Source organism: Gobius niger (assembly GCF_951799975.1).
Source record: "Gobius niger genome assembly, chromosome: 3".
Classification (NCBI taxonomy): domain Eukaryota; kingdom Metazoa; phylum Chordata; class Actinopteri; order Gobiiformes; family Gobiidae; genus Gobius; species Gobius niger.
The window spans coordinates 16597978-16623499 of NC_136854.1; the positions used below are offsets into that span (position 1 = coordinate 16597978).

General features: G+C 42.9%; 1 protein-coding gene across 1 annotated transcript; it reads right to left on the bottom strand.

The window, feature by feature from the left end:
• Positions 1 to 24528: 24528 nt before the first annotated feature.
• dctpp1 (dCTP pyrophosphatase 1) lies at positions 24529 to 25401 on the bottom strand. The gene has a single exon (XM_079552726.1). The coding sequence runs from the start codon at positions 25284 to 25286 to the stop codon at positions 24768 to 24770; it is 519 nt and encodes a 172-aa protein (XP_079408852.1). The 5' UTR covers positions 25287 to 25401; the 3' UTR covers positions 24529 to 24767.
• Between the last annotated feature and the right edge of the window lie 121 nt (positions 25402 to 25522).

Genomic DNA, 25522 nt, shown 5'->3' on the forward strand with positions numbered 1-25522 from the left:
TGGAGGGGCACTGATTTATTCCCACATTCACCACGCATTACACTAATCCACCTCTCCTCTCCGTATGTTGGCCTTCAAAATGTCTGAGTGGAAACATCCAATAGAATATGTAATGAGTTTTAAACATAACAAGAGTTGACTAGCCGTTTTTCTCGTAACGATGCTACTTTTCCATCTGCCTATGTATACTTGGCGTGTGGTTGTGTATTTGTACTGCCGGCCCGAGAGGGTGTATTTCCGAGTACCTGCTGTACGTCTCTGTGATGCGTGGGCGGACAACACATGAAAGATGGATCAACAGACAGACGGCTGCATTATAACACCGCCATACTTTGTTTGTGCAGACAGGCCCTGACAAAAATAAAAAAGGAACGTTTTCAAAGCCTGGACATGGAAACTTTTTTCCTTTTGCATCTCAGCCATAGTTTCCTCTGTCGACGTGGAATGAAATGCAACATAGCACACTTTAGATGCAGGCTGGCAGGTGAGTTAGAAGAATCCTGTTCAGCTCGAAATGGGCTATTATTATCCAGCAGGAATGATCAAACCACCGACTATAGGGCTGGGTACCGTTAAAGGGGGGAAAAAAGTTTTGGAAAACAGGAACCGAAAATAATTTTAAATGCAAGATCCAAGTTTTGATGGTGTTGGTTCAGGGCGGTGGTGGAAAGTAGCAAAGTAAAAAGTGCAAGTACAAGTGAAAAGTACAAATTATAGGTACTTTTACTTTGCTTAAAGGAACAGGCCACCGTTTTTCCATACTGAAATACATTCTTACCTGAGCTTAGACGAGTTGAAAAACGGTGGCCTGTTTCTTTAAGTACATTTTACGATGAATACTTTTTACTTTTACTTCACCACATTTTAGAGCCGGCATCTGTACTTTCTACTCCACTACATTTTTGAATTGGATAAAAAGTAAAAGTGTCCTCTCTACGATGAACTGGTTTGGTCCCATGCTAGACTTGGTCTTGTCAGTGGTTTACTCCTTTAGACCTAGTTTAGATCTGGTTTTGACCTGGCTAACTTCCTGTTTTTGACCTGAGTTAGTGGGTTACTCATTTAGACCTGGTTTGAGTTAACTGCTTTAAAAAAATTAAAAAAATCCTTTAAATACTTTACTTTTTACTTACAAAGTACATTTTACAATGCATACTTTTACTTTTATTTAAGTAAGAACATTGAGTACTTCTTCCACCACTGGTCCAGGCACAGCATTAAATTCTTGACATTAAATTCTTCATTTCTTGACATTGGAGATGAACTTGATCTTCGACGCCTTATTGTTCTGTTTTCTGGTTCTGGATGACCAATATTTTAGTATATCGTATTGGAAAAAGTATTGTTCAGGTATCGGCATCAAAAACCAAGTATCGTTTAAGTACCGGTATAAACAAAATGTTATGGTGCCCAGCCTTATCCCCAACCTTCCAGTAATATAACGACTGCTCTGTCACTAATTCTCAACCTGTTTCTCCCACTAGTATTCGACCAACTTTACTTCATTGTAAACAAAAAACAGGTAAAGGGCTTGTAAACACCTTCCATTATCAGTCAACCTGTTAACCCCAGTCTACAGAAGGTTTAGGAACCCACTGCGGCGCTTTGACCCTCCGATCACTGCTGTTCCCTCCACAGCAAAACTGAAATAACAAATATTATACCAACGAAGGCAATTCTGCTCACAGTCCCCTGATGGAGAACTGGCAGAGAACGTAGAACCCATAATGTTTACATAAAGGCCATACTGCGGTTTCTCTGCGAGGCAAACGCTGTGTCTTTGATGACGCTGACTTTTATCTTCAAATTGCAATAAGAAACAATGTCAGCTGTGTTTGTTTGAGTGCCTTTTGTTTGCGTCAGTTAAAAGAGTTCGGTCGAGGCTGGGCAACCTTCATAAGAAAATGGATCAATGCTAACAATAAAGGATATAACGTAAACATCAGGGACTGTGACTGAACGTTTTAGATTTTTCTCACAACTCCACAGCTTTGTTCATCAGTTACTGTGGGCTTGACAAGTATAGATTTCACACTTTCATAACTCCCCGGGCAAGTTTCATTAAAGTCCATTCAATACTTCTGGAATAACACATCTTTTTTAAGCCGTATACAACACGGTATGTATAAATGCTTCTCTAAAATGATGGATTTGCAATAATCGCTTGACAAACTAATGACAGAGGTGAAGGATAGGCTTTAACTCCTTGGTAGAATTTGCCTTTAAAGATTGATTTACATTTTGACTTGGTTTATGGTCAGTACCAGACCCACATGAAGCAAACACCGGTTCAATGCCTTGACTAGTCAATAAAAGTCTAGTTGCCAGATGAAAAGACTTTAGAGAAGATACATCATGCAAAATAAACTTTTTGAGCTTTTATCCATGCTCTGACGTTCTGTTCTAAACATACCTGGAGTACCTGCGACCTGTGTCAACAAGCAGCAACTTCTCTCTGTCTTCGTACAGGTCGTTTCCTGCTAACTGCATTTGTAGTTTCTGTCTTACACATTGTTTTACTGGATGCTTTTGTACATCTTTGCTGTGATTATTATTATTTTTTTTACTGCAGACAGTCCGAACTAGCCATGAAGGACTGAGGTTTTTAAAAGTCAAGAAACAGCTAGCTTATGAGCTTAATGAGCTTGAGACCTATAAATGTCTTCTTCTGAAACACTGTAGAGGCACCAAGAGCCCCCACACCTGCAGTGGAGGTGTCACAAGAGGCGCTATACAGGAAACAAAAAAGGACAAACAAGGAGGTATCCGGACAACTATTGTTCTGACTAATGCACGTTCACTGGAGTTAAAACGGATTATATCCATCTGCCACACTCTTCCCAGAAGATGGTGAAGATTGTCATGGAGCGGAGGGAGCTGCGGAAGAGGAAGGAGGAGGAGGAACTGACCAGTGCAGGACACCACGCTCTGAAACAGGGACAAACCCAGGAGGCACTGCACCGTTCCAGAGGAGACTGAGGGCAGCCAGCCCAGTTTCCTTCTGGGTGCTACGGGTTCCCCTACCTCCCAAAAACATGCTGGTTAGATTGGCCCACAATGGCGGCTCAGTCGCAGCGGCTCAGGACTAACCCAACACCTGAACACAATAGACAGTAGTAAAGCACTTACTTATTTACTTTTCCTTGCATGATTTTCTAGCATGACATTAGCAGACACTAAAAATGTACTATTACTGTTCTATCCCCATGCTATTCCCACTGCTGCCTGCAGGGGGCTCTCAAGGCCAATTCAAAATTCTGACCAACCCTGGCTCTCTCAATCCCAGACTGTCTTTTGATTACATGAACAAACGTACAGTGAAATATCAAAGCTGAAGTCCCTAAAATAATGTTTTTAAGCCTCAATTATATGCATGTTAAGGCAAATCAGTGGACCCACCCAGTCCTTTACGAAAAATGATAAAGTTCAACATGTGGATTTTCCGTTCTGTTCAACAGTGTTTTCCCCTTGAGGTTATTTCTTGAACATTAGGCACGCAATCTACAAGGAGCAGTTAGTTAAAGTGAGTGAAAAGTGTGGCTGTATGAATGGAAAGGCCATGCTGCTCACCCACACGGCTGAGTGCAGTCATGGGGCCGGTCAGGCGGGACGTGGGTGGAATAATCATAAAAGTAAAGACAGCAGAAGAATGGAGAAGTTTGCTCACACCTGACTTGGGAGTGGGAGGTGGGCTTCGGTCCACACCTACAGAGACAGGTCAGGAGGTTAATGGACTGTACAGCGGCATGGTCAGGAAAACTTGATTTGATGGTTCTGAGGTCATGGCAGAAACTTTTCAAAATACTACATAGAGTGGATTCACACATTTCAACAAGTAGGAAAGGAAAGAGAAGCTGTTGAGGTTCGTATACATAAGTAAAAGATACATTAAATGAAAAATATATATTACTCATTAAAAGAAGCTGTTACACGTTTAAATGGTGTTTACACATTGTAGTATTACATCCCTCTGTCTTTTTTTTTGCCATTTTCGTTCTAAAAACCCTTGGAAAAACATTTGATTCCCGGAGCCATCCTGTGTGGAGTCTTCATGTTGTAGGTGCTACAGTCCCTCCCATCGACCCAAAACATGCAGAGTAGACTAAGACTCCTTACCAAGATGCTGGCTAATGATTTGGAGACACACTGCACGCATTGACTCTACCACACACACATATCCGCAGTTGTTGTGGGAGGCGCCCCCACGGAGGAGCACGCTGGACAGATTGTCAATACAACTTTTTAGAGCCACGATGAGAACAAATGTGGACAAATGCTGCCTTCTGGTGGGACTTATTGAATCATTCAGAGGTGTCAAGCTGTATTAAAACAGAAACGAAACCACTAAATATAACTGTGAAGGCAAGCTACATGCAAATGTTATGCTAAGATCAGCTAAAGTTGCGCTAACAGCGGCTAAATGCTAATATTGGCAAAATCCCCTTTTTGAACAGCCATATGATGTGAAATATCAAATCCGTAAGACCTGCGTGTCAGTACTGAGGGCTGTCCACTCTCTCGTTGCCAATCAGAGGCCACCAGTCTGTTCACGTCAAGTAACAGATCCCAAAACCTATACCTGGTCAGTCCGGTTTGGCCCTGGCCTTTGTTATGGAAAAGCTCGACAAAGCGGGTTAAAGAGCCATTCGGCTGATATACGCCTGCACGTGGAAAGACACCTATACTGTTCACGCCAAGTACTAACAACCTCCTAAAATGTTTGGCATTCAAAGTACCACCAGACCTAGACTAAACTTAAAACTTCAATGTATTACAAAAGCATAAATAAAATTATCTCTAATTAAATATAGTCTAAAATTGATAAAGTCTGTATCTTTATCCCTCAGTTAAAGAGACTAGATTCAAGTTGGTCATTTTATACTCACTACTGCCACCTCAGGTCTTCAGTGTATCTGCAGGTTCTATATTAAGCTCGTGCATGAAGGGACTTCGGACGCGAAGTAACACCTCTCTGAGTGACAGTGCAGGATTTTAGAGGCTGTTGTGGTGAACAGGTCTGAGCTCATTCTATACATTAGGACATGGCTGGAAGATGTAGGGAGATGTAGGGAGATGTAGGGAGATACAGAGTTTAACCTTTTTAAACTCTGTATAGACCCTTTATTATTATTTATATTTCAATGGTGGAGTTTAATACAAGACTGGCTATTTTGTTCATACTGCACCATTAAGCTGAGCACACACTTTTGCCCGATTTTGCTATAATTGTCTGTAGCGGTGAGTCTTCCTGAGTCGTGACTAGTTCAAGACAGACACAGAGAATTGTGTCCCATAGTGTGACGGCACCAAAGAGCACATAATATAACTAAAAGTCCACAAGAACCAATTTTTCCAATCCACAAACACACCTGTTTCTCACGCTCGCAAACAGCGGCATAAGAGAGAACAGAGCGGCGTGGCATCAGCTGTTTGACAGACTCGTGGAGTGTGGCCAATCTCATGATTCTCACTCATTACGTGTGAACTCCCACTCATTCTATAATCACACTTAATTCAGTCGTGTAGTGAGGACCCCCCCCCCCCCCCCCCATTCTTCATAAAATCTTTCAGGACAGAGAAAATCGTCCGTCCTCAACTTTACTCAACTTATCTTCATTTTAACGACTTTTTCAATGATTTATGCAGGATGTTAAAAGAAATATCACACAGCCGAGATTCCTTAATGCGAATCGTTCACTTATCCCTGAATATTCAAACCTATACCCATACATACATTACCCCCCATTCATTATTAAAAATCCCTTACTCTGAGGCGTAATCGTAGTGTGAACAAGGCTTACAACGGCGGCAGACAGTGGAAAAAAAGTATTCACACACAGAGACCTGAAGTTTTCCCACATAACCAGGGGGGGTAACCATGCCAACCCGGCCCTGGCAGAGGCGTGCACTCAAGTGGGCCATAATCTCGCTGCTACTTGACTTTTGAGTACCATACAAGAGAGCCATGTTATAAAGGGCTTTTATCCTCAGTGCTCGCTAAGTGTGATATCGTTTGAAAGCGTAACCCCAGTCCAGCCGGCGAGGGTGCTCTGTAAAGATCACTGCAGTTGGACCACACCATGTACTTTTATTTTTTTAGTTATTTGGCTTTTGGAGAGTAACTATTGTGTGGATTGAGCGATAGCCCGCCAGTGCAAACATAGGAATGGAGCTGATGAGCCTGGTTACGGGCCGGTGAGGTGGATCTGGAAAGGTTAGAAGAGGCAGTTCGGACAATAAAGAACAATGTGTGCAGACAAGAGGGTGCCACTGAGAGAAGGCCAGGGGCGTTAAACAAAAGAACAAGGTTAGAGTTGGGATAAATGAGGCAGGGCCACACAAGGAGCTGTTATTTTGGTTGAACAAATATTTTTTACTTTGATGATTGGAGGCCCTCCCTTGGACATAATATGAATTCAGCATGGGATTGCATTTTCACGGTTGGCTTGGTTAAAGTTGCATTATGAAACTTTTATATGTGGGGAAAAATATATATATTAGTGTATATTTGACCTTTTAGTGACCCAGCGGCTGTATGAGTGGTTAGCATGGCACTTTTACTTTCCATCACAGAGGCCTCCACAATACTTCAGGATCAGTTGTTTTTAGATCTTTTACTGCTGATGGACCCACTCACCAGAAAACCCACAAAACAATTCCTCATTTCTGAAAAACTTGTTCGGACATTTTGCGCAGCTAGCCTCAAACAAGTAAGAACGGCTCCAGAACTTGGGACAGACGTCTGTCTCACACCACGGACAGCGGAATCAAAAAGCATCTTAAAGGAACAGGCCACCGTTTTTCCATACTGAGATCATGTTCTTACCTGAGCTTAGACGAGTTGATGCGTACCTGTCTGGTTTGTGTGCGTTCCTGTGGAAGGGCGTGGTCGCTTCTAACTTCACCTCCGTTTGGAGCTATAGGAATACATTGAAGTGGCCAAATGCTAACAATATCTTTGGTCGTTTTGCGTGACTGAGGGCACGCACAAAGACCAGACAGGTACGTATCAACTCGTCTAAGCTTAGGTAAGTATAAGTATATTTCAGTATGTGAAAATGGTGGCCTGTTCCTTTAAAGGGACTAGATGCAAGTTGGTCCTTTTATACTCACTACTGCCACCTCAGGTCTTACGCGTAACTACAGGTATTAAGCTCGTGCATGACGGCACTTCGGACCTAAATTAACAACTTTTTGAGTGAGTGTACAGAATTTTAGAGGCAGTTGTGGTGAACAGGTCTGGGTCATTATACACATTAGGACATGGCTGGAACATGTAGGGGGAGGAAAATACATAATTTTAACATTTTTTTATTTAATTTTTTTTAATTTATCATATTGGGTCATGCTGTAAGGCCATACCATCACTGTAGCACAGTCATAACCTTGATTCCATAATAAGTAAATAGGCTAATCACAACGCATTCGCTAATGCTAATGCTAATGATAATGCTAATGCGTCTAGTGCTAACGTTCACTGCAGCTTATAAATTCTGTCACTGAGGAGGGTCTGCACTTGCTGAAACATCATTATTTTTAGGAAAGACACACCTTTGCAGTGCTTCCACGTCGCCTTTAGAGCAGAGTCAGAACTCTTGCAGAATCAAGTTCAGCAGCTGTAATGGGGAACACTATGGTACGTGCTTTGTTATTTCATATTGTTCAGTAGCAAATGTGAGCTCCGAGAGTTTCTCTGTCTTTGCTCGTATTTCAGAAGGGAAGAGTTGGTCCTGAAGTACTGTAGAGGTTATCATGATCAAAAGTAGGGGTCACAAAGTGGGTCACAAAGAGGTCGGTTACCCACAAATATCTAGTTTTTCTTCCGAATAAAAAGTTGCATTATGCACTTTTAATAAATGCCAATGCCAAATTCAAAATCCATATAAGCCATAGTCTCTCACTCCTTACTGTCTTTTCCATCCATGCATGGATACGTAAAAGGGGGTGAAGAGCGGGGAGAGACATCTCGCAAACCATCAGAGCCAAGGCATGAAGAGAGATCTTTGGATTGATTGAAGAGACGAAGGCCTTTACGCTCTGGACTTTAGGAAAAGCCGCATTAGACCATCGGCTGCATTACTGTATTTCAAAATTAATACAACGTACAATATCGATACTTCGGTACCCAAATTAAGAAGAATGCTTTCCCTCTTTTCTTATCCATATGTCCACTTTAATGTCTGCCTCATAAGCACCCAACTTTCACAGCAGAAACTCTTGCGAAAGGGTAAGAAAGGTACAGCTTAAAGGATGAACAGAATGATCTTTCGTTTCAAAGCATGCAGTGTTCTGAAGCGTTTAACATTGTAAGAGTGGCTCTTCCTTGTTTTCCTAGTGCAGCCTGAGCAGGTGTGTCTTTGTCTATGTGTGAACAACAACATTACCGGAGAACTAATGGCGCGTTGTTTGGGGCCTCAGCTCATCTGTATTCTGAACCTGTACGGCGGAGCGCACATGGCAACAGCTGCTGCTCCCGAGGCCATAACCAATTCAAACACACACAACAGGCAGGGGCAGACGCTAAACCTGCGCGCTATAGCCTACTGTATGTGTACACTCCGACATGTACGTCTCAAATAGACAAACTCACGACTTAATTCTCCAAAGAAGCCTATGGTGTTTTGAAAGGTTGTTTCAATGAACGCGGCAGATGTGACAGACAATAGCGGGTAATGATCGGGGATTGTGGGATTGTTTCGGATGTTGTATCTTGGCTGCTTGCTTGAGTTGGCAGGCACAGTAAATAACAGGAGCTGAAGCATGAGTAAGCAGGACGACAGTTTTTCCCTAAATCACATAGCAATAATCTCTCATTGCATCCCACTAATGTATCTGTGGAGACATATGCAAAATCGACTTTTTTGTACTTTTAACCATGTTATAATGTTGATTCCTTGTCAAAACCATCCTGGAGTGGCTTTAGCTTGGCTTTGGTCGTTTCTCGTCGACTGCTGTAGAGTAGATCTTTGAACTGTGCTTTCTGAATTGAGTTACATAGAGGGAAACAAATGACCTCCTCATTTTTAGAGCACATAATCCATCAACGACTCGTTCTGCGCTCAGAGTGTGTTTCTCCATTGATGGCGTTAGTTGAAAGTGAACGCTTGTTTACAGTTTTATAACATTCCCACAGCCACCTGAGGAGGGCTCTCTCCACCAATTTTAAATCCTGTCCAGCCCTACCCTGGCAAGTCCAGAATGATACCCCTCTGCCTTTTATACACAGGGATATCAGTCTGTGCAGGACGACCTTGTTTGCCGCTGCTCCCAAACTCAAATGGATTTGTGCAATCAGATTTGTTTATTTGTGGTCACATGTTGTTCGTGAGCAGCATCACAGGATGTGGACATCCCTCAATAATCGACGGAAGGCACACAGGAGAGCGAGAGATTGTTTCCAATCTGTGGTAAATGACCAAAATCACATCGACAGTAGGTGAATTTTGTGACTCATAATCGTATTTGAATATTAAAGAGACTAGATGCAAGTTGGTCATTTTACACTCACTACTGCCGCCTCAGGTCATACGTGTAGCTGCACCTTGTATATTGAGCTTGTGCATGACAGCAATTCCGACCAGAAGGAAAACCTTTTGAGTGACAGTGCAGGATTTTTGTTTGCTTTCGTAAGTTCTGTTTTAGAAATGTAGTCTTGATCTTGTCTTTAGCATAGCATAAGTTGCTAAATTAAATGGATATATTCGTTGTCACTATGAATGTACAAGTTCTCATATACATCTACACAGGAAAACTTATTCCATGAAATACTAAAACAACTTGTGTAGATAAGATTTTTGCTTTGATTCCAGGTGAAAATGCAAGTTTTGCCAGCAGTATCACTATCTACCCTCCACCGGATGCAACTTTTTCAACTTGCCTGGGTTGCTGCTGCTCAGAACCATTGCCTCACTGTTCATCAGAGCGGCCTCTCCCAGTGCACTCCCTCAGGTCAGGCTTCTCCTCTCACAGAGAAGAGAGGGAGAGGGCTCCCCCCAGTGGACAGGCCCCAGCTGTCCATCTGAAGGAGAGAAGACGCCTCCATAGCAACAGTCCCACATAGCAACATAGTCTTTTCGAATAAAGATAGCCTTGGACACCATTCACAGCATATTGGGTATCCTCACTGCCTGGAAACAGGGGATATGTGAAAGAATCATTCATTTGACTAATATATCAGCGGACGAATGAACTGGATTGAGTCTGTTTTTTTAAAGCAAATTATTTCCTCACATTGAACTGCATCAAAACTCAGATACATTCACAATACACTGTTTTGATTCATTACACTCTACATTGCTATTAAAAATGTGCATATCTTAAAGTCGCATTGCGGAACATTACAGGTGGGGCAACGGTTTGTCAATAGAGCAACCACACGTGATATAGCGACAAGCACTTTCTTAGTGCAGCTACAGACACCAGGAATTCTATTTTTCAAAGGTTTTGCGAGAGCATCTTATCACTTTTAAACCGAATGTCTGTTGTCTAAGTGTGTACAAAGTGGACAGGCAATGAGAGGTACAGTAGCTAGTATTGGAGGATCTGGACCTTGTTTTCATTAACAGTGGAGAGACCGAACGTGGTAACAGTCCACTTATATAGGGAGACCCTGGACATCAGGAGCTCTGGACCATGGCCGGATCAGGTTAGCTCCGAAATATCAGGGCCCACAGACTATGCAGTCGGTTCCAGGGAAGCGCCCGACAACGCCTTGTTTTCATCACTAAATAATGTTCTGGTGCTCATGAAAAAACAACCCAAAACATTAGTCTGGAGCCCTGAATGTAAATTGGTATCAACCGCAACTGCAGATATGATTTCTTTGCTGTCGATCACAGTTGTGCTGTGTTGTTTTCATTGCACTTCATACAGAAAAGTGCTTTGACATATTATCACTGGATTTAATAAAGGGCGATGAAAACTACTCAAATCCACTGTACAGGTAATTTTGGATTAGAGAGATATACCATGAGATTTCTAAAAAAAAAAGTAGCAAATGAACTACCAATACTGAAGTGCCAGACATGGATATCAGCTGTGAACAGAAAACCGCCTTGAGTTGAACATTCAAAAGTCTCCATTCTTGAATAATAACAGCTCTCCACCAAAACTTCGTCACTCTCTTTAAACTTTTCTCAGTGCCATTTCCACACTGCGCATTATGAATCATTCAAAAACCTCGGTACGCCAAACTAAAACTGACAGGGGGAAACTTGCCTCCTTTTTGGAGCGTGCCGCAGTGCGCCCGAGTCCAATTTCTCTCCAACAAAGGCGCGCTTTGATCAGAGCGCAAGCCTGATTCATGGTGTCACCGCTAACTGTCCGTCACTCCTACACAGGGCCTTCAGGAGGAGCTCAGGAGGACGGCGATGAGTAGAAGGGAGAGAGTCGGGCAGGGATGATGGTGACTCAGTGGTAGAGAGTTCGCCCACTGATCCAAAGTTTGATCCCCATCTCCAGCCAGTGCCAGTACATCGATATTTATTTAAACAGATCTCGGATTGTCTTCTTTCACAGGTCAATTTTCTGCTCGTGTTTCAGAGCAAAAAGGTCTTTGGTTGATTCCCCCGGCTGGGCGTACTTGACCTCTCAGTGACCTGCTGGTTGTACGGGTGGTTAGCCTAGCGCCTTTACTGACCATCCCGGTGGGCCCTATAAGACGCTCCATGATCAGTTGTTTTAAGGATTCCTGATACGTTTTCACTGGTGATTGAACTGTCTCCTTGGTTACACATACATTTCATTCCGAAAACCTACCACAAAATCCTGAAATAAAATCGATCCTGAAGCATCCTAGAGGCCACCATGATGGAAAGTGAAGGTGTGATGCTAACCACTCACACAGCCGCTGGGTCAATGAAAGGTCAATTACGCGCTATAGTGCACCTTTAAGTTCTTAACCCCCACCTGAACCAAGCACATATTCTCCAGCTTGGCATTACCCAAATCTAAAAGCTTAAAGGGACTATACGGAGTTTAAAAATGTTAAAACGAAGTATTTTCCTCCCCCTACATGTTCCAGCCATGTCTTAATGTGTAGAATGACCCCAGACCTATTCACCACAACTGCCTCTAAAATCCTGCACTCTCACTCAAAAAGTTATTAATTTGGGTCCAAAGTGCCGTCATGCACGAGCTTAAAGCAGTACTAAGTAACTCACGCCCCTAGAGGCCATAAGCGCCACTGCAGGTGTCGTAGCATGTTGCGTTTTATTTGAGTAAATACTACGCTGACAGAAAAGACAAAGGGAGAGAGGGATATTGTACATAATTACACAATGGAGGTGATTTCTTTTCATTCAAACTTGGCTGTAAATACTGTTTAAGTGGTGCTAGCCCGCAGTCAGCTTTGCCCGTTAGCCTGCTAGCTTCTTCTTCATGATTCCATTAGTGTGCATTGGTGGCTCCGGTCCGGTGGCAGTCTAGTTGCAATTGTGTTTTCTGGCCAGAGACACCAGGGGGAGATGAAAGACGCCCCAATCATCCCATTGACACTTGTCTTACCCCAGAGGGACTACGGAAAGGATTTATTAAGGTAAACACGTTACTTAGTACTGCTTTAATATAGAAACAGCGGTTATGCGTAAGACCTGAGGTGGCAGTAGAGAGTATAAAATGACCAACTTGCATCTAGTCTCTTTAAACACAAAGCATCAAAATAGCGACAAAAACAAGGATGTAACAAAAACGTGACAAAAACATGGCAAATATGTGACAAAAAGCAATGAAAAAAGTCACAAAAAATGACAAAAACATGGCGGAAACGCAACAAAAAGCAACAAAAGAGTGACAAAAAAATGTACCGGAGAAGCAACAAAAATGCAAAAAAGTGACAAAAAAACTACAAAAACATGAAAAGAAAGCGACAAAAAAGAGACAAAACCATGACAAAAACGCTTCAAAAATGTGACAGCAAAAGTTCCGTTCATTTTTGTAGCAAACACACAAAAAACAATTAGGCATACGCTGAAGTCAATGCTAATTTAGCAATGAAGTGATCAGAAGATCGAGATGCTAAGACAGAGCATTTTGAACTCTTGGGGAAGATAAAATGAATATTAGACTATACGTGTGTAAACACCAAAACATCAGGTGTGCTTGTCCTGAGGGAACAACAAAGTAAAAAAAAAAAATAGAAAAAGTCAGTGTGGCATAAAATAGGCATTTTAATTATTTGTGGCGCAGGCCCTCTGCTGTCAATCAGCTCTGAGGGCGCTCCGTCTCCCACTGGCACATTATAGTCAAGAGTGTCAGCTCTACATTGACAGGTGTCATCTGATACAGCTGCGCATTTCAAACCTCTGAGTGCCTGACCCAGAAACATCACAATCTACTTTACACATATGAAATCCAACGCCAAACACAGGCTACCTTTCCCTATAGAGCGTTAAACATGTTCAAATCCTCCATTCTCTCCCTGTCACAGCGTTTGCTGCTCTTCGCTCCCCTCGGCCATTACGTGGATGGGACGTGTGCCTATTCCGTCGCTTTGATCACCCCTGTTTCCTTTCACCAGCCACCAGAAACAACTGTCAGACATGTTTTAAACAATTTAGTACCTGCTGCAAATCGCATTGTCGGCTGTCTGCAGGGGATGGACACGGAGGCAGCAACACCTGTGCAACCAGCAGCAATCCCCGACTGGAGGAGAGTAACGAAAGGAGCGTGTTTGAAGATGTGCGGAGAGACGTAAATAATGAAACCACATCTGATTGAGCCCTGTTTGGTATTCTATTTCAAAGCAGCTGCTGAAGGGTTTTTTGGAAGGATGCACTTTCTGTTTATCAGTAACAGTCATGAACCATCGTCATAAAAAGACAGATTACTCTCTAAAGCCAAATCAGAGTTGAACATCGTAAAGGCGCTGTTGTCTGGACGAGATTGTTTCCACCAGATACAAGGACGTTGCATCGGCACAAATAAATAAACAAGAAATAAAAGTTTGGATTTAAAAAAAAGATGTACTTTTCTGTTTATTTGTGTGCTTGTTTGATGGATACGGTTCCTTTACAGTTATCATGTTGCACAGCGTCTTTCAGTTTCTTAAAGTGCGGATGACAGGTTTTAATGCTTTTGAAAATATGACTTATTTAGAAGTTGCAAGTTCGTCAGTTGCATAATTATTATTTTATTTCAGTGAAGTGGCCATTTTAATGAAGAAATGTTGGGCAGGAAAGTTAGATTTATTAGAATTTTTAAGCCGCTGACTGGAAGTGACATAGATAGAGGTAAAGTTCCACAGAAGTTCGACTCACTCATTTCCTATTGACTTAACATGGTCGGCATGGCAACAGTTTAAAATTGTTTGCCTTCATCTATGTCACTTCCTGTTGGTGTCCAATAAGGAAGTGAAACTATAAACATCACAAAAATAGCCAAACTAAAGAAAGCTGGGCATAATCTTTAGCAAAATCTTAAATATAATTGTAGCAAAAATTGTGCACTTTAAATGAAAAACTCAAGCTCTTCCTGGCTGTTCGTCACTACAATGGCAGTTAGTTCAGTCTCAAAGGGAACTGCTCTAAATGCCTCCACCAGCTGAAGGACGGGCTTGACAACCTTGGCACGCCGTCAGAGAAACACTTGCCTTGACTCAGACAAGCCATTATCAGCCTCTCCGCTGATGCAAACTACAGCAAAATCTTGTAGTTGTAGTTGTGGAAGTGGAAGTAATAGTAGCAATATTAGCCTAATTCAACCCTGAACCCCCTGGGGTTTGCCTGTTCTCCTGTGTGGTTTCTTGTGGGTACCAGAGAGCTTAAACAGTGGCTCAAATCGGCCCAAAGGTGTTCACATGTGTAAAATGTGCCTTATCTAGTTTAATAATCTGTTTTATTGTAACTGTGTTTAAAAATTGTGTTTTATTTTTGAATCCTAAAAGCCCCCTATGGACAGGTGTTGAAAATTAGCACATGTGCTATAACACTTTAAACAATGCATCTGGTTCGTCCAATGTAATTGCTATGTCCATATTGTATAAATAAATAAATGAAAAAAATGAAAAAGTGCTCAGGTTTCCCCATACCGCTTATAACATGTCGTCACAACTCCCCTGAAAAAGAGATTCTGAATCTCTGTGTGACTTACCTGGCTAGAAAATGTCTAAGAAAAAGGTTGTGCAAACATCTTATGTAAAATGAAACTTAAGTAGCAAGAAAAAAACATAACTTACAACAAACTATAAGAATATAAAGAGCTGTCATTAAGTACTAATGCTGTTTTTAGACTTAGCCGTGCGCGGCGAGTGATACAATGTTTTCTTCTGCTCTTTCGTCTGTTTTAAATAATTTGGAAAAAAACGTAATCCCTAAAACAAGCACAGAAGCAGCAAGAAACAGCATTCGAAGCGTTCCTCGTAAATAAGGACGTTTTTGGAAAGGCTTTATGACACTTGTTGCTGCGACGTATCTCGCATTGCTCTGATTGGTTGATGCCGTCTGTCAATCACGCCCACCGGGAAATCGTTGAGACCATGCTTGCTCCCAGACTATATGTCTTTGAAATATCTATGAAAAAGCATGTAGTTTGGCAGGCCAGGGAAGGGCTCCCCAAGGCTGTGTGCTGAGCCCCCTCCTGTTCACTCTGCTGACCCATGACTGCACTCCAAAGTACAACCCAAAACTTTTCATCAAGTTTGCAGATGACGGTGGTGGGTCTCATCAGCAACAGAGACGAGTCAAACTAAAGGAGTGAGGTGAGCAGTCTGACCATGTGGTGCACACAGAACAATCTCTCTCTAAATGTGGAGAAGACAAAAGAGATGGTTGTGGACTTTCGAGAAGCACGGGTCCAGCATGCTCCTCTAACAATCAACGGTGCTGCTGTGGAGAGGGTGACCGGCACTAAGTTCCTGGGTGTGCACATCACAGAGAAGCTCTCCTGGACCATGCACACTACATCACTGGTCAAGAAAAGTAATCGGCGTCTCTTCTTTCTACGCAAGTTAAGAGTCAGTCCCAGCCTCCGTTATGTGCAACTTCTACAGAGGGACTGTAGAGAGCATCCTGACCAGCTCCATCACTGTGTGGTACGGTGCAAGCACTGCCTCCTGTCAAAGGAGACTCCAGCGCATCGTGAGAGCAGCAGAGAAGATCTGCGGAGCCCCTCTCCCCTCTATTAAGGAGATGTACTCCACCCATCTCACCCACAAAGCCGTCAAAATTGCCTGGGACCCTACGCACCCATCACACAGTATCTTCAAGTTAATGCCTTCAGGGAGGAGACTGCGGAATCCACGGGCCAGTTCCAGTCGACTGAAGAATAGTTTCATACACCAGGCCATCTGGAAGCTGAACTCCCTCCCTTCTCTGCCCTCCCTGTGCTTCCACCCCGTACTATTTCGATTCATCGTGAAATGAATTCACACAAAAAAAAATCTTTAGAAGTGGTAGTAATGGTAGTAGTTGTAATAGCAATATGAGTAAAAGTAGTGTTAATTGAAGCAGTGTTAATAAAAACAGTGTTTGCAGTGTTTTTTGTAATAGTGTGGTTGTTATATCTCTATAGTAGTAGGCCTACAGAGTGAAAATATATAAGACCAATCAGTCATCAGGCAATCACAGCTATATTACAGACTGAATCAAAAAGAGCAAACTGAAATCCTCGATCATCCAAGCAGATTTAACCAAATAAACTGAGACACTTGGTCAGAGCTGTATCCTGACTGAGATGTGTCATATGACCGTGCACAGATGTTAAAAATCAGTCATCCAGCAATCACCGCCAAATTCCTACTTAATCTGAGCTGTTTTCCGACTGAATACAGTTTCCTCGGTGAGTCAGAATCCAGCTCTGAGGAAAGGATCTTGTTTCTCTTACATAAAGATCCAGCTGTCTCCATTTCAGACATTATGACATTAAATCCACCGGCATGTTTTAATTGTAATCACACTGTCATTAATAATCATATAATTAAGTAGTCCTAAGTAGCGATTCCCTTTACTCACTATAGACAAGCCATTATTAAGCCCCTTTGTACTCAAACAGACACCTATCCCTGTCTATTCATTTGTTCCAATCACTTCCTTTGTGGATGAAAAACACACGTTAATCAACTTCCAGAACGTTCTGGAAATGGAAACTCTTCAGACATGGATTAATTAGCGCTCGCACAACACAGGGTTTTGTAACATTGTGCACGGCGCCACAATAGGCTAATAACAGTGAGCGGCAAAGACAATGGTGCAATCTGTGGTGTATATCTGCAAAACTGAGGAGGCTGACGGATCACGCCTGACAATAGCAATCAGGACAGAAACCCGCCCGCAGAATGCTGCCGCTTATGTATTTCACACGTCCTCGAGTTTGTAAAATCACACCTCCAAATGAATGACAGCACACGTGGGTTTAGCACTGCGCAGCCAGCCAGTTTTCATAGTTAGGCAATGCTCGGGTTTTAAAATGATTGGCAGGTTTCTATAGGTGCGTTGCAAAATAGTTGTTTATGCGCGAGAACATCTCAAGCCAGATGACTCGTATAAGGTGTAAAGCATCGTTTTTTGACTGCTGTAGCCTCGAGCAAATTCTACTCAGTGAGGCCTCTTCTTTCAGTCTTGCCTTGAGGTGAAAGTGCTAACCACTTTGCCACCAAGCTGCTCAAAATGTTGTATTATTTATCATAGTGCACATGTGGCAAACACAGGGCCCGCGGGACAGATCCGGCCCACAAGAAGATTTAATCCGGCCTGCGGCTTGTAGAGCATAAATGCCTGAGTATATATGTGAAAAAAGTAAGTCCCTAGCCCATAATGAATTTTAATGGAATATTAACTCCAGCCACTAGGGACAGCCAAGGTTTTTAAAAAGGAAAGCATTCCAAAGGTGTCCAGCACTCACAAAATAAGAGATCAGAATACAAACAACACATCATAGCCATATGGTAAATGGTCAGTCTGCCTCTGTGGCTACAGTAGTTGCTTACCACCGCAGAATGTGGAGTGAATGAATAATGACCACAATATTCACCTTATTCCGGAGGCTCGCGTGGGCGCCGCCATGATTTGTGCCCGTCCCGTTTCTCCTATCTGTTAACATGGGACTGGAGAAGTCCATATAAAATCAGTTACTACACGAAAACAAGGCCGTTTTTTTGGCCGCGCAGAGAAACGGTGCAGTGTTGACATGTTGGTGCAAGTGAACATTGGACATTTTACACAAATCAATCGACTAAACATCAGATTTGAGCAGAGAATATTTTCCCTTGTTCTCCATTTAAATGAACGGGCTTCGCGTTCGACCGGAAGTGTCTGTACAACAGTAGTGCTGAGACAACGCAAAAAGTGGCAAAAGTGGGCGGGGCGGAATAAGGTGAATAGTGCTTTGAGAAACTTGTGACACTCTAATTCTCCAGGGTGAACATCACCCAATGACCACATGTGTCTTTGAAGCAGTAGATCTCTGGATTTTTTTCTGTTTGTATGTTTGTTTGTTGTTTGTTTGTTTGTTTGCTCTCTGAATTAAAAAGGTTAGAGGCCCTTTATTTACTTAGGGCTCCCCTGTGCGTTCAACCGACCAGATGATGAAGATAATGGAGGCCCCTGCAGTAAACAAAATAGTAATTTATTATCAAAGTTCTACCTTGATCACCACTACCGCCTTTGTTAAATGGTTCTTGTCTGGGTTTGTGTGGATTATTAAGACTAAAAAAAATAAAATTTTACTTTTTGGCTCCCGTGTGAGAAGTGAATGAACTGATTTTCCCCTTAGTGCCCATCCATGGAAGAGATGGAAGGCAGCATAGAGGGGAGAGAATCTCCCATCCCAAGTTGCTCACCCATTCAGTGGAGGAGACAGATTGAAGCTGGAGGCACCAGCAGGAGGAGGTCTGCTCTAGCCTGTGAAAGCTCTTCATTCAATTAATCTCACATTATTACCGTAACCGTCATAACCATAACCATAACCATAATTTATGTTTTAAAGTGTATCGATTCCTTTTTTAAATTGTGTTTTCAATATGTGTTATTAATATACAGTATGTATTATATAATTTATTGGGTAAATAAAAATATTGTCAGCAATGCATACTTGCATGCGTTACATTGCAGTGCTCATTCTAATCATACTACATCTAACCATGGTAGTGAACTAAGTAGCTATCATACTTCTACCACAGCAATAGTAGTGGTGACAGCCCTGAGGTACTGCTGCGTGGCTGTCAATCTGTGCCATTGGCCTCTCCTAGCACCACCAACCTCATGCACACAGGCAAGGTGGAAGTGTCTCCATCTAAGCCACTGTTGCCCTATGCATACAGATGCACTTAATTCAAAGTTTCCAGTTCACTTCAAACTACGTAGTCCAGCATCACAACCTTTGCAAGAGCACCAAAAAGTCATGTAGGAAAGTGTGGATTTAGAGGCATGAACTAACTCTCACCGACTAGAACCTTGCGGCCATGATACCTCTTCAAAACATGAAAGCCATACATTTGATAACCGCCATGGCTGCAGCTTCCATACCGCACAGATAAGAGAGTCTGTCCGGTGAGCCGTCTCATGTGAAATGGATGTATTACGGAATGGGTACACAGTGTGGAGTTATTTGGTGCTTAAGCCCTGACCTCATCAATCCACGCGAGCAAATACCCAGCTCAGCACACACAAGACTGGGCCGTGACAGTGATGAACTCGCTCACTGGGGAACCAGCGCCAGAGCACAGTCGAACAGGTGGAAAATAGTGCACAGGTTGAATCTCTTGCAGTTGTACAAGATGGATGGGTTCTGGTTTCCCCTTTTCTCATCATTAATATTCCAAAAAAGCCTTGTTCTGCGATACAGGATGATCAGAGAGTGTTATTCAGTTGGATCAGAGTAGATTTAAAGCCAAATAGCGTAACATATTACCCAATACATACAATAAAACTCAAGAAGAAGAAGAAGAAGAAGAAGATCTTTATTTATATAGCGCCTTTCACAGACATGGTCACAAAGCGCTTTACATGAGACAAGTCATCGTCTAATTTCAGGTGTGAACAATATCTCAAAAATATATCTGTACTGTAACGGGACTTGCTCCTCCTGATGAGATACTTTGCTGGGAGAGGGACAGCACCAGCTCATCTCCATGGATATATTAAAATTCCAGATTTTCTATTTGTCAAACCATGTGAATGATTTGAAATTATATTTCTCTCATCCTTGATTGTGGAGCGGGAGGTGGGGAAGAGGGGTGGGAGGGAGGGCAGGGAGTTCAGCTTCCCGATGGCCTTGTGTATGAAACTGTTCTTCAGTCGATTGGAACTGGCCCGTGGAATCCGCAGTCTCCTCCCTGAAGGCATTACTTGGAGAGACTATGTGATGGGTGCGAAGTGTCCCTGGCGATTTTGATGGCTTTGCGGGTGAGACGGAGTACATCTCCTTAATAGAGGGGTGAGGGGCTCCGCAGATCTTCTCTGCTGCTCTCACGAAGGCAGTGCTGGCGCTGTGTCACACAGTCAGGATGCTCTCTATAGTCCCTCTGTAGAAGTTGCACATAACGGAGGCTGGGACTCTGACTCTTGCGGAGAAAGAAGAGACGCTGATTACTTTTCTTGACCAGTGATGTAGTGTGCATGGTCCAGGAGAGCCTCTCGGTGATGTGCACACCCAGGAACTTAGTGCTGGTCACCCTCTCCACTGCAGCACTATCGATTGTTAGAGGAGCATGCTGGACCCGCTCTCTTCGAAAGTCCACAACCATCTCTTTTGTCTTCTCCACATTTAGAGAGAGATTGTTCTGTGTGCACCACATGGTCAGACTGCTCACTCACTCCTGTAGTTTGACTCGTCTCTGTTGCTGATGAGACACACCACTGTTGTGTCGTCTGCAAAGTTGATGAAGAGTTTGAGTCGTACTTTGGAGTGCAGGCATGGGTCAGCAGAGTGAACAGGAGGGGGCTAAGCACACAGCCTTGAGGAGCCCCCGTGTTCAGTGTGATGGTTGTGATGGTTGATCCCCAGGTGGAGCAGTTTGTGTATTAGCTTAGGGCTGGGGGGGGGGGGGGGAAGGTTAGGGAGTTCAGCTTCCCGATGCAATCGAAACTATTTGGACTTCACTCTGATTATTTATTTTTATATAAGATAAATACTGCATGCCACCTTTAAAGATCCCAAAGGTGCTTTACATTTGTTTGACTAAAGGTTTTTATTTTATAGGATTTTTGGCCCCTACAGGCTTTATTGACAGGGCAGTTCAGAGTGAAAGGGGGCGAAGAGCGGGAAATGACATCCAGCAAATACTCTAAGCCAGTGGTCTCCAAGAAAATTTCCCTGGGGGCCAAAATATATTGGCAGCTTATTGCCGAGGTCCATAAACAAAAACTCCAGTAAAATATGTTTTAATTGGGAAAATGCTATTGAGGAAACATGTTTCAATAAACGAATAATAATGAGCCTGACAGGACTGTAGCCTCGGCTTACACTTGTATTGCACTTAACAAGCCTGTGTCACAAGCCTGTGCTGTGGTCATTATTTATTCCCTCAGCACTTGGTGGTGGTAAGCTACTATTGTAGCCACAGCCACCCTGGGGCAGACTGACCATTTACCACGTGGCTATATATACATTTTTTTTTTTTTATCCTGATCTATTTTAATGTCAGTGCCCTCTGCTGGATACATATGGAATTCTTTCCTTTTTTTAATTTAAGTTGCCCCCTAGTGTGGTTGGAATGAGCACACTGATTATTTTCTTAAACATTCATAACTTCACACAGGAATGGTTTCACATACTCAGGAATTTGTGCTCTACAAGTCAGGGGCTGGATTGGGCCCACGGGCCGCCTGTTGGAGACCCCTGGTCTAAGCCATAACTCAAATCCGGTAAGCTCTGTACGTGACAAAGAAAGGATCAAATGTGCAGAAAACACTCCAAAATCACTTGTTTGAACAATAAGCTAATGCTGTAAACTGACAGTTTGATACATGTATGACAACACAATCCCAATCTCGATTTCCGGGGGGGTTCGTCAACCTCTGTACCACGACGGCTTTGAAGAAGTGTCTCAATATACTGCACTTAAAGGAAGATATCAAACTGTTCGCCATGATCCACTAAACACGGCGCCTGAGTGTTGTGCATCTGTGTGTGAGTGTGTGTGTGAGTGTGTGTGTGGGACCATGCCCCCCCGCTGCTTCGACCCCCTGCTCATATCTGACAGCTCCCCCAGTGCTGTTTCTCTGTGCGCGCTGCCGATAACGATAAGAGGCAGGAAATGGGACAAAATGATAGACGAGAACCAAGGCAGATTCACTCAAAAAATAGATCTTCCTGCTGCAAATGTCTGTGAGAGTTTATCTGCGATGGAAAAACAAGATGTTGAACATTAGTTTCAAGTCTGATTCTATCTGCCTGTCTGACCGGTAAACAGGAAGCCAACTCGGATTCAGGACTTGTCAAAAGTAATTAAGCCCCATGAGCATCTTCAGATAGGGTTACCATGGGAACATGACTTTCAACTCCGCAAAGAGCAAAAGCAACAAAGAAGACTTAATAAGTGGCAATACTGATGATGTAGCTTGAAGCCATGCTGTTGTATGCTTGTACAAAGTCTCCTGATAATAGTGCTACAAGCTCCAAAAGGAACACTATCATTTTAAGCAGACGGTAAGATGAAGTGGATATACAGTATATCTGAGGGAACGATATTGATGAGGGCAGGGTGAAGTGCTTAACGCGCTAACTAGATCTTCTATTCTTCTAGCAGTTTCCTTGTGGCTAAACGATAAATGTCCAGGGAAATGCATAGTAGCATAGATTTTCAATGCACATACGATTGTTGATGAAACCCTGTACATTAAAGCCATTTCTTTGTGCATTACATTCTAGTGATTGATAAATAAATGTTTGTGGATATAACAACACACGTACTTGGATATAAAAACTTTTCAAAAATACAATAGATAAAAAGAATTATCTGTGACACTGTGATTATTAATGAAGTGCTCTGCCCTGAAGTAGAGCTGTCAGGTTGAACTGCATTGACATACCTTGATTGATAACAGACTTAATATGTGAGTGTGCTCAGATAACCCGGCCTATTCATCAGGTACATTCAGAGCTTCATGTCTGAAAAAGAGGAAGACAGAACAGATTCAGATCAAGGAATGACTTTTCACGTCTAGTCATAAAGTGCATGTGAATACAACAGTTTGCGAGTCACATAATAGTGATTTGCAAAGTGCACATATTATATTTTACAAGGTCAGTACATACAGTAACATTATTATACCTTTAAATAATTTGGGAAAGCCCAGATGATGATGTCATGACCTTGGAAGCACAAGTCTGGTTCATCCTTGGGTGTAATTTCAAGACACTTGAAGGTACATTGGTTCAAACAATGATGGAAATGTCCAGTCATCATACAGATCAGAAAGAAGGCGGGTTCTGTGTCCCAGAGATGAACGTTCTGTGTCTGAAACATGAGTATCAACTCAACAATAAATGCAAAAGACCTGGTGAAGATGCTGAAACTGGTAAGAGTTTGTCATTATCCAGAGTGAAACAAGTACTGTACCAACATGGGCTGAGAGGGAACTCTGCCTGGAAGAAGCCCTTACTCCAGGGGTCTACAACAGGTAGGCCTGCGAGATGATTCAATCCGGCCCATGACTTGTAGAGCACAAATTCCTGAGTATGTAAAAAAACAAAAACGTAAGTCTCTAGCCCATTCCTGTGTGGTTATGAATTTTTTAGGCATCATGCTGTGGGGTTGTTCTGCTTGATCCACGCACACCTCCTCCAGCTGTTCTGGGGGGACCCCGAGGCGACACCAGGCCATCTCTGAGACATAGTCCCACCAGCGTGTCCTGGGCCTTCCACGTCCCACTAGGACATGCCTGGAACATCTCCCGCGGACCAAAACTCCTGCCAGCTATTGAGAGGCTTGTGGAAGGAAATCCAGTAGTTTGACCCAAGTTATACAGTTTAAAGGCAATTCTACCAAATATTAATGTAGTGTAGGTAAACCTTTGGTTTTTTAAAAAGTATTAAGAAAAAATGTGTAGGCCTACAAAATTCTCTCATTCTTCTGGAATTTGACAAATAGAAATATTTTTTTTTTTAATTCTAATTGACCAATAAAAAAGTAAGTTACTTCTGGTTTCAAGTCAGTGAGTAAGAAATGCAGATGTGTCTTTTTATAGTGCATGTGTTCCAGCTGTACAATTTGCATTGCATAAACTTTGTCCCATTTATTTGTAATGTATTGAGCTTAGTAACTTAATATCAGTGTGTAAACATGGCTTTCTTACTACATGGAAACAAATATTCAACACACCAGCATGAGTTAAAGTCAGTTTTACTTCTGGAAAAATGTTCAACAGTCGTTATCTAAGCAAAAATATAACATCCCTTCCATGACAGAAAACTTGTCTACCCACATAATTGCATTCTTTTCTCAATCCAGTTTATTCCACTTGCCATCAAGATTTAGAACAGCGTTACTGCCAGACCCACTTTGCATGAGTGAAACATCTAAATAGGTCACAGAAAGTAACAGACTCCCCGAAGGCAACACACGCCCAGTTCGAGTGGAAATCAACTTATCGGGCTAAAAACGGGGTTTAAAAGTTTGAGCCAACTTGCCACTTAAGTGCATACTTAATGTGCTTAAAACAGGTGCCAACAAACAGGATAAAAATAATGTTATTTTTGAGCACAGCAGCTGACTTGTAAAAAGAAAAAAAAATGGGTTGGGTAAAAGTTCACACTAAAAGGTCCATATTTGGCAGTTCAGTAGCAGCAGTTGTTTTTGCAACCCACGCACGCATGGGCCAACTCTTTTTTTTTCAGTCCGTATACTCCGTGTACTTTTTGGCAGAACCGTGCACTTTGCTAGCGGGGTATTTCAACTTATTTAGCGCCATTTTCCTCAGCACGGCGCGGGGTAGGTCCACTCGACACTTCTCCGCTAGCTCCACCAGGTAGATGAGCACGTCGCTGAGCTCATGGGCCAGCTGCTCCCGTTCGGCCTCGCTCCAGTCCGGCAGACCCTCGGCCACCTCCCCCTTCCACTGGAACAGCTCCGACACCTCGCCCACCTCGCCGACCATGGCCAGGAGCAGGTTGCGCGGCTGGTGAAACTTGTTCCAGTCGCGCTCGTCGGTAAACTCCGCCTGCATTCGCCGTATGTCCTCCATGGTGGGCTCCGGGCTGAAGGTGAACCTGCTGCTGCTGCTGTTGTCAGTCGGCGCCGTGCTGTTGTCGTGCCCGTTTTGGAGCTCAGAGTGGAGAGTGGACACCTCCGCGGAGACGACGCCGTTCATCTTTGTCCCCTCGCAGTTATCTTTTCCGTTGGTGGCCATCATTGTGTTGCGGACGGGATTGTAAAGTTTTGGAGCTGAGCTGCGCGTTTACAACAAACTACTGAGCGTCCAAATAACGTGAAGAGAAATCCCGCCAGTTGCTGACAAACGGAAGTGACGCAGCTTCCGTAGAAAACAAACTACTTCCGCGAACGGGACTTGTAGTTTTTACTTCCACACTTTCAGCTAGACTGACGTGTTTAGAGATATTACAAAGAACTACATTTCCCGTTCTAAAC

Coding starts and splice junctions, on each gene's coding strand:
- dctpp1 (XM_079552726.1), bottom strand. CDS start 25,286: ATGATGGCCACCAACGGAAAAGATAACTGCGAGGGGACAAAGATGAAC.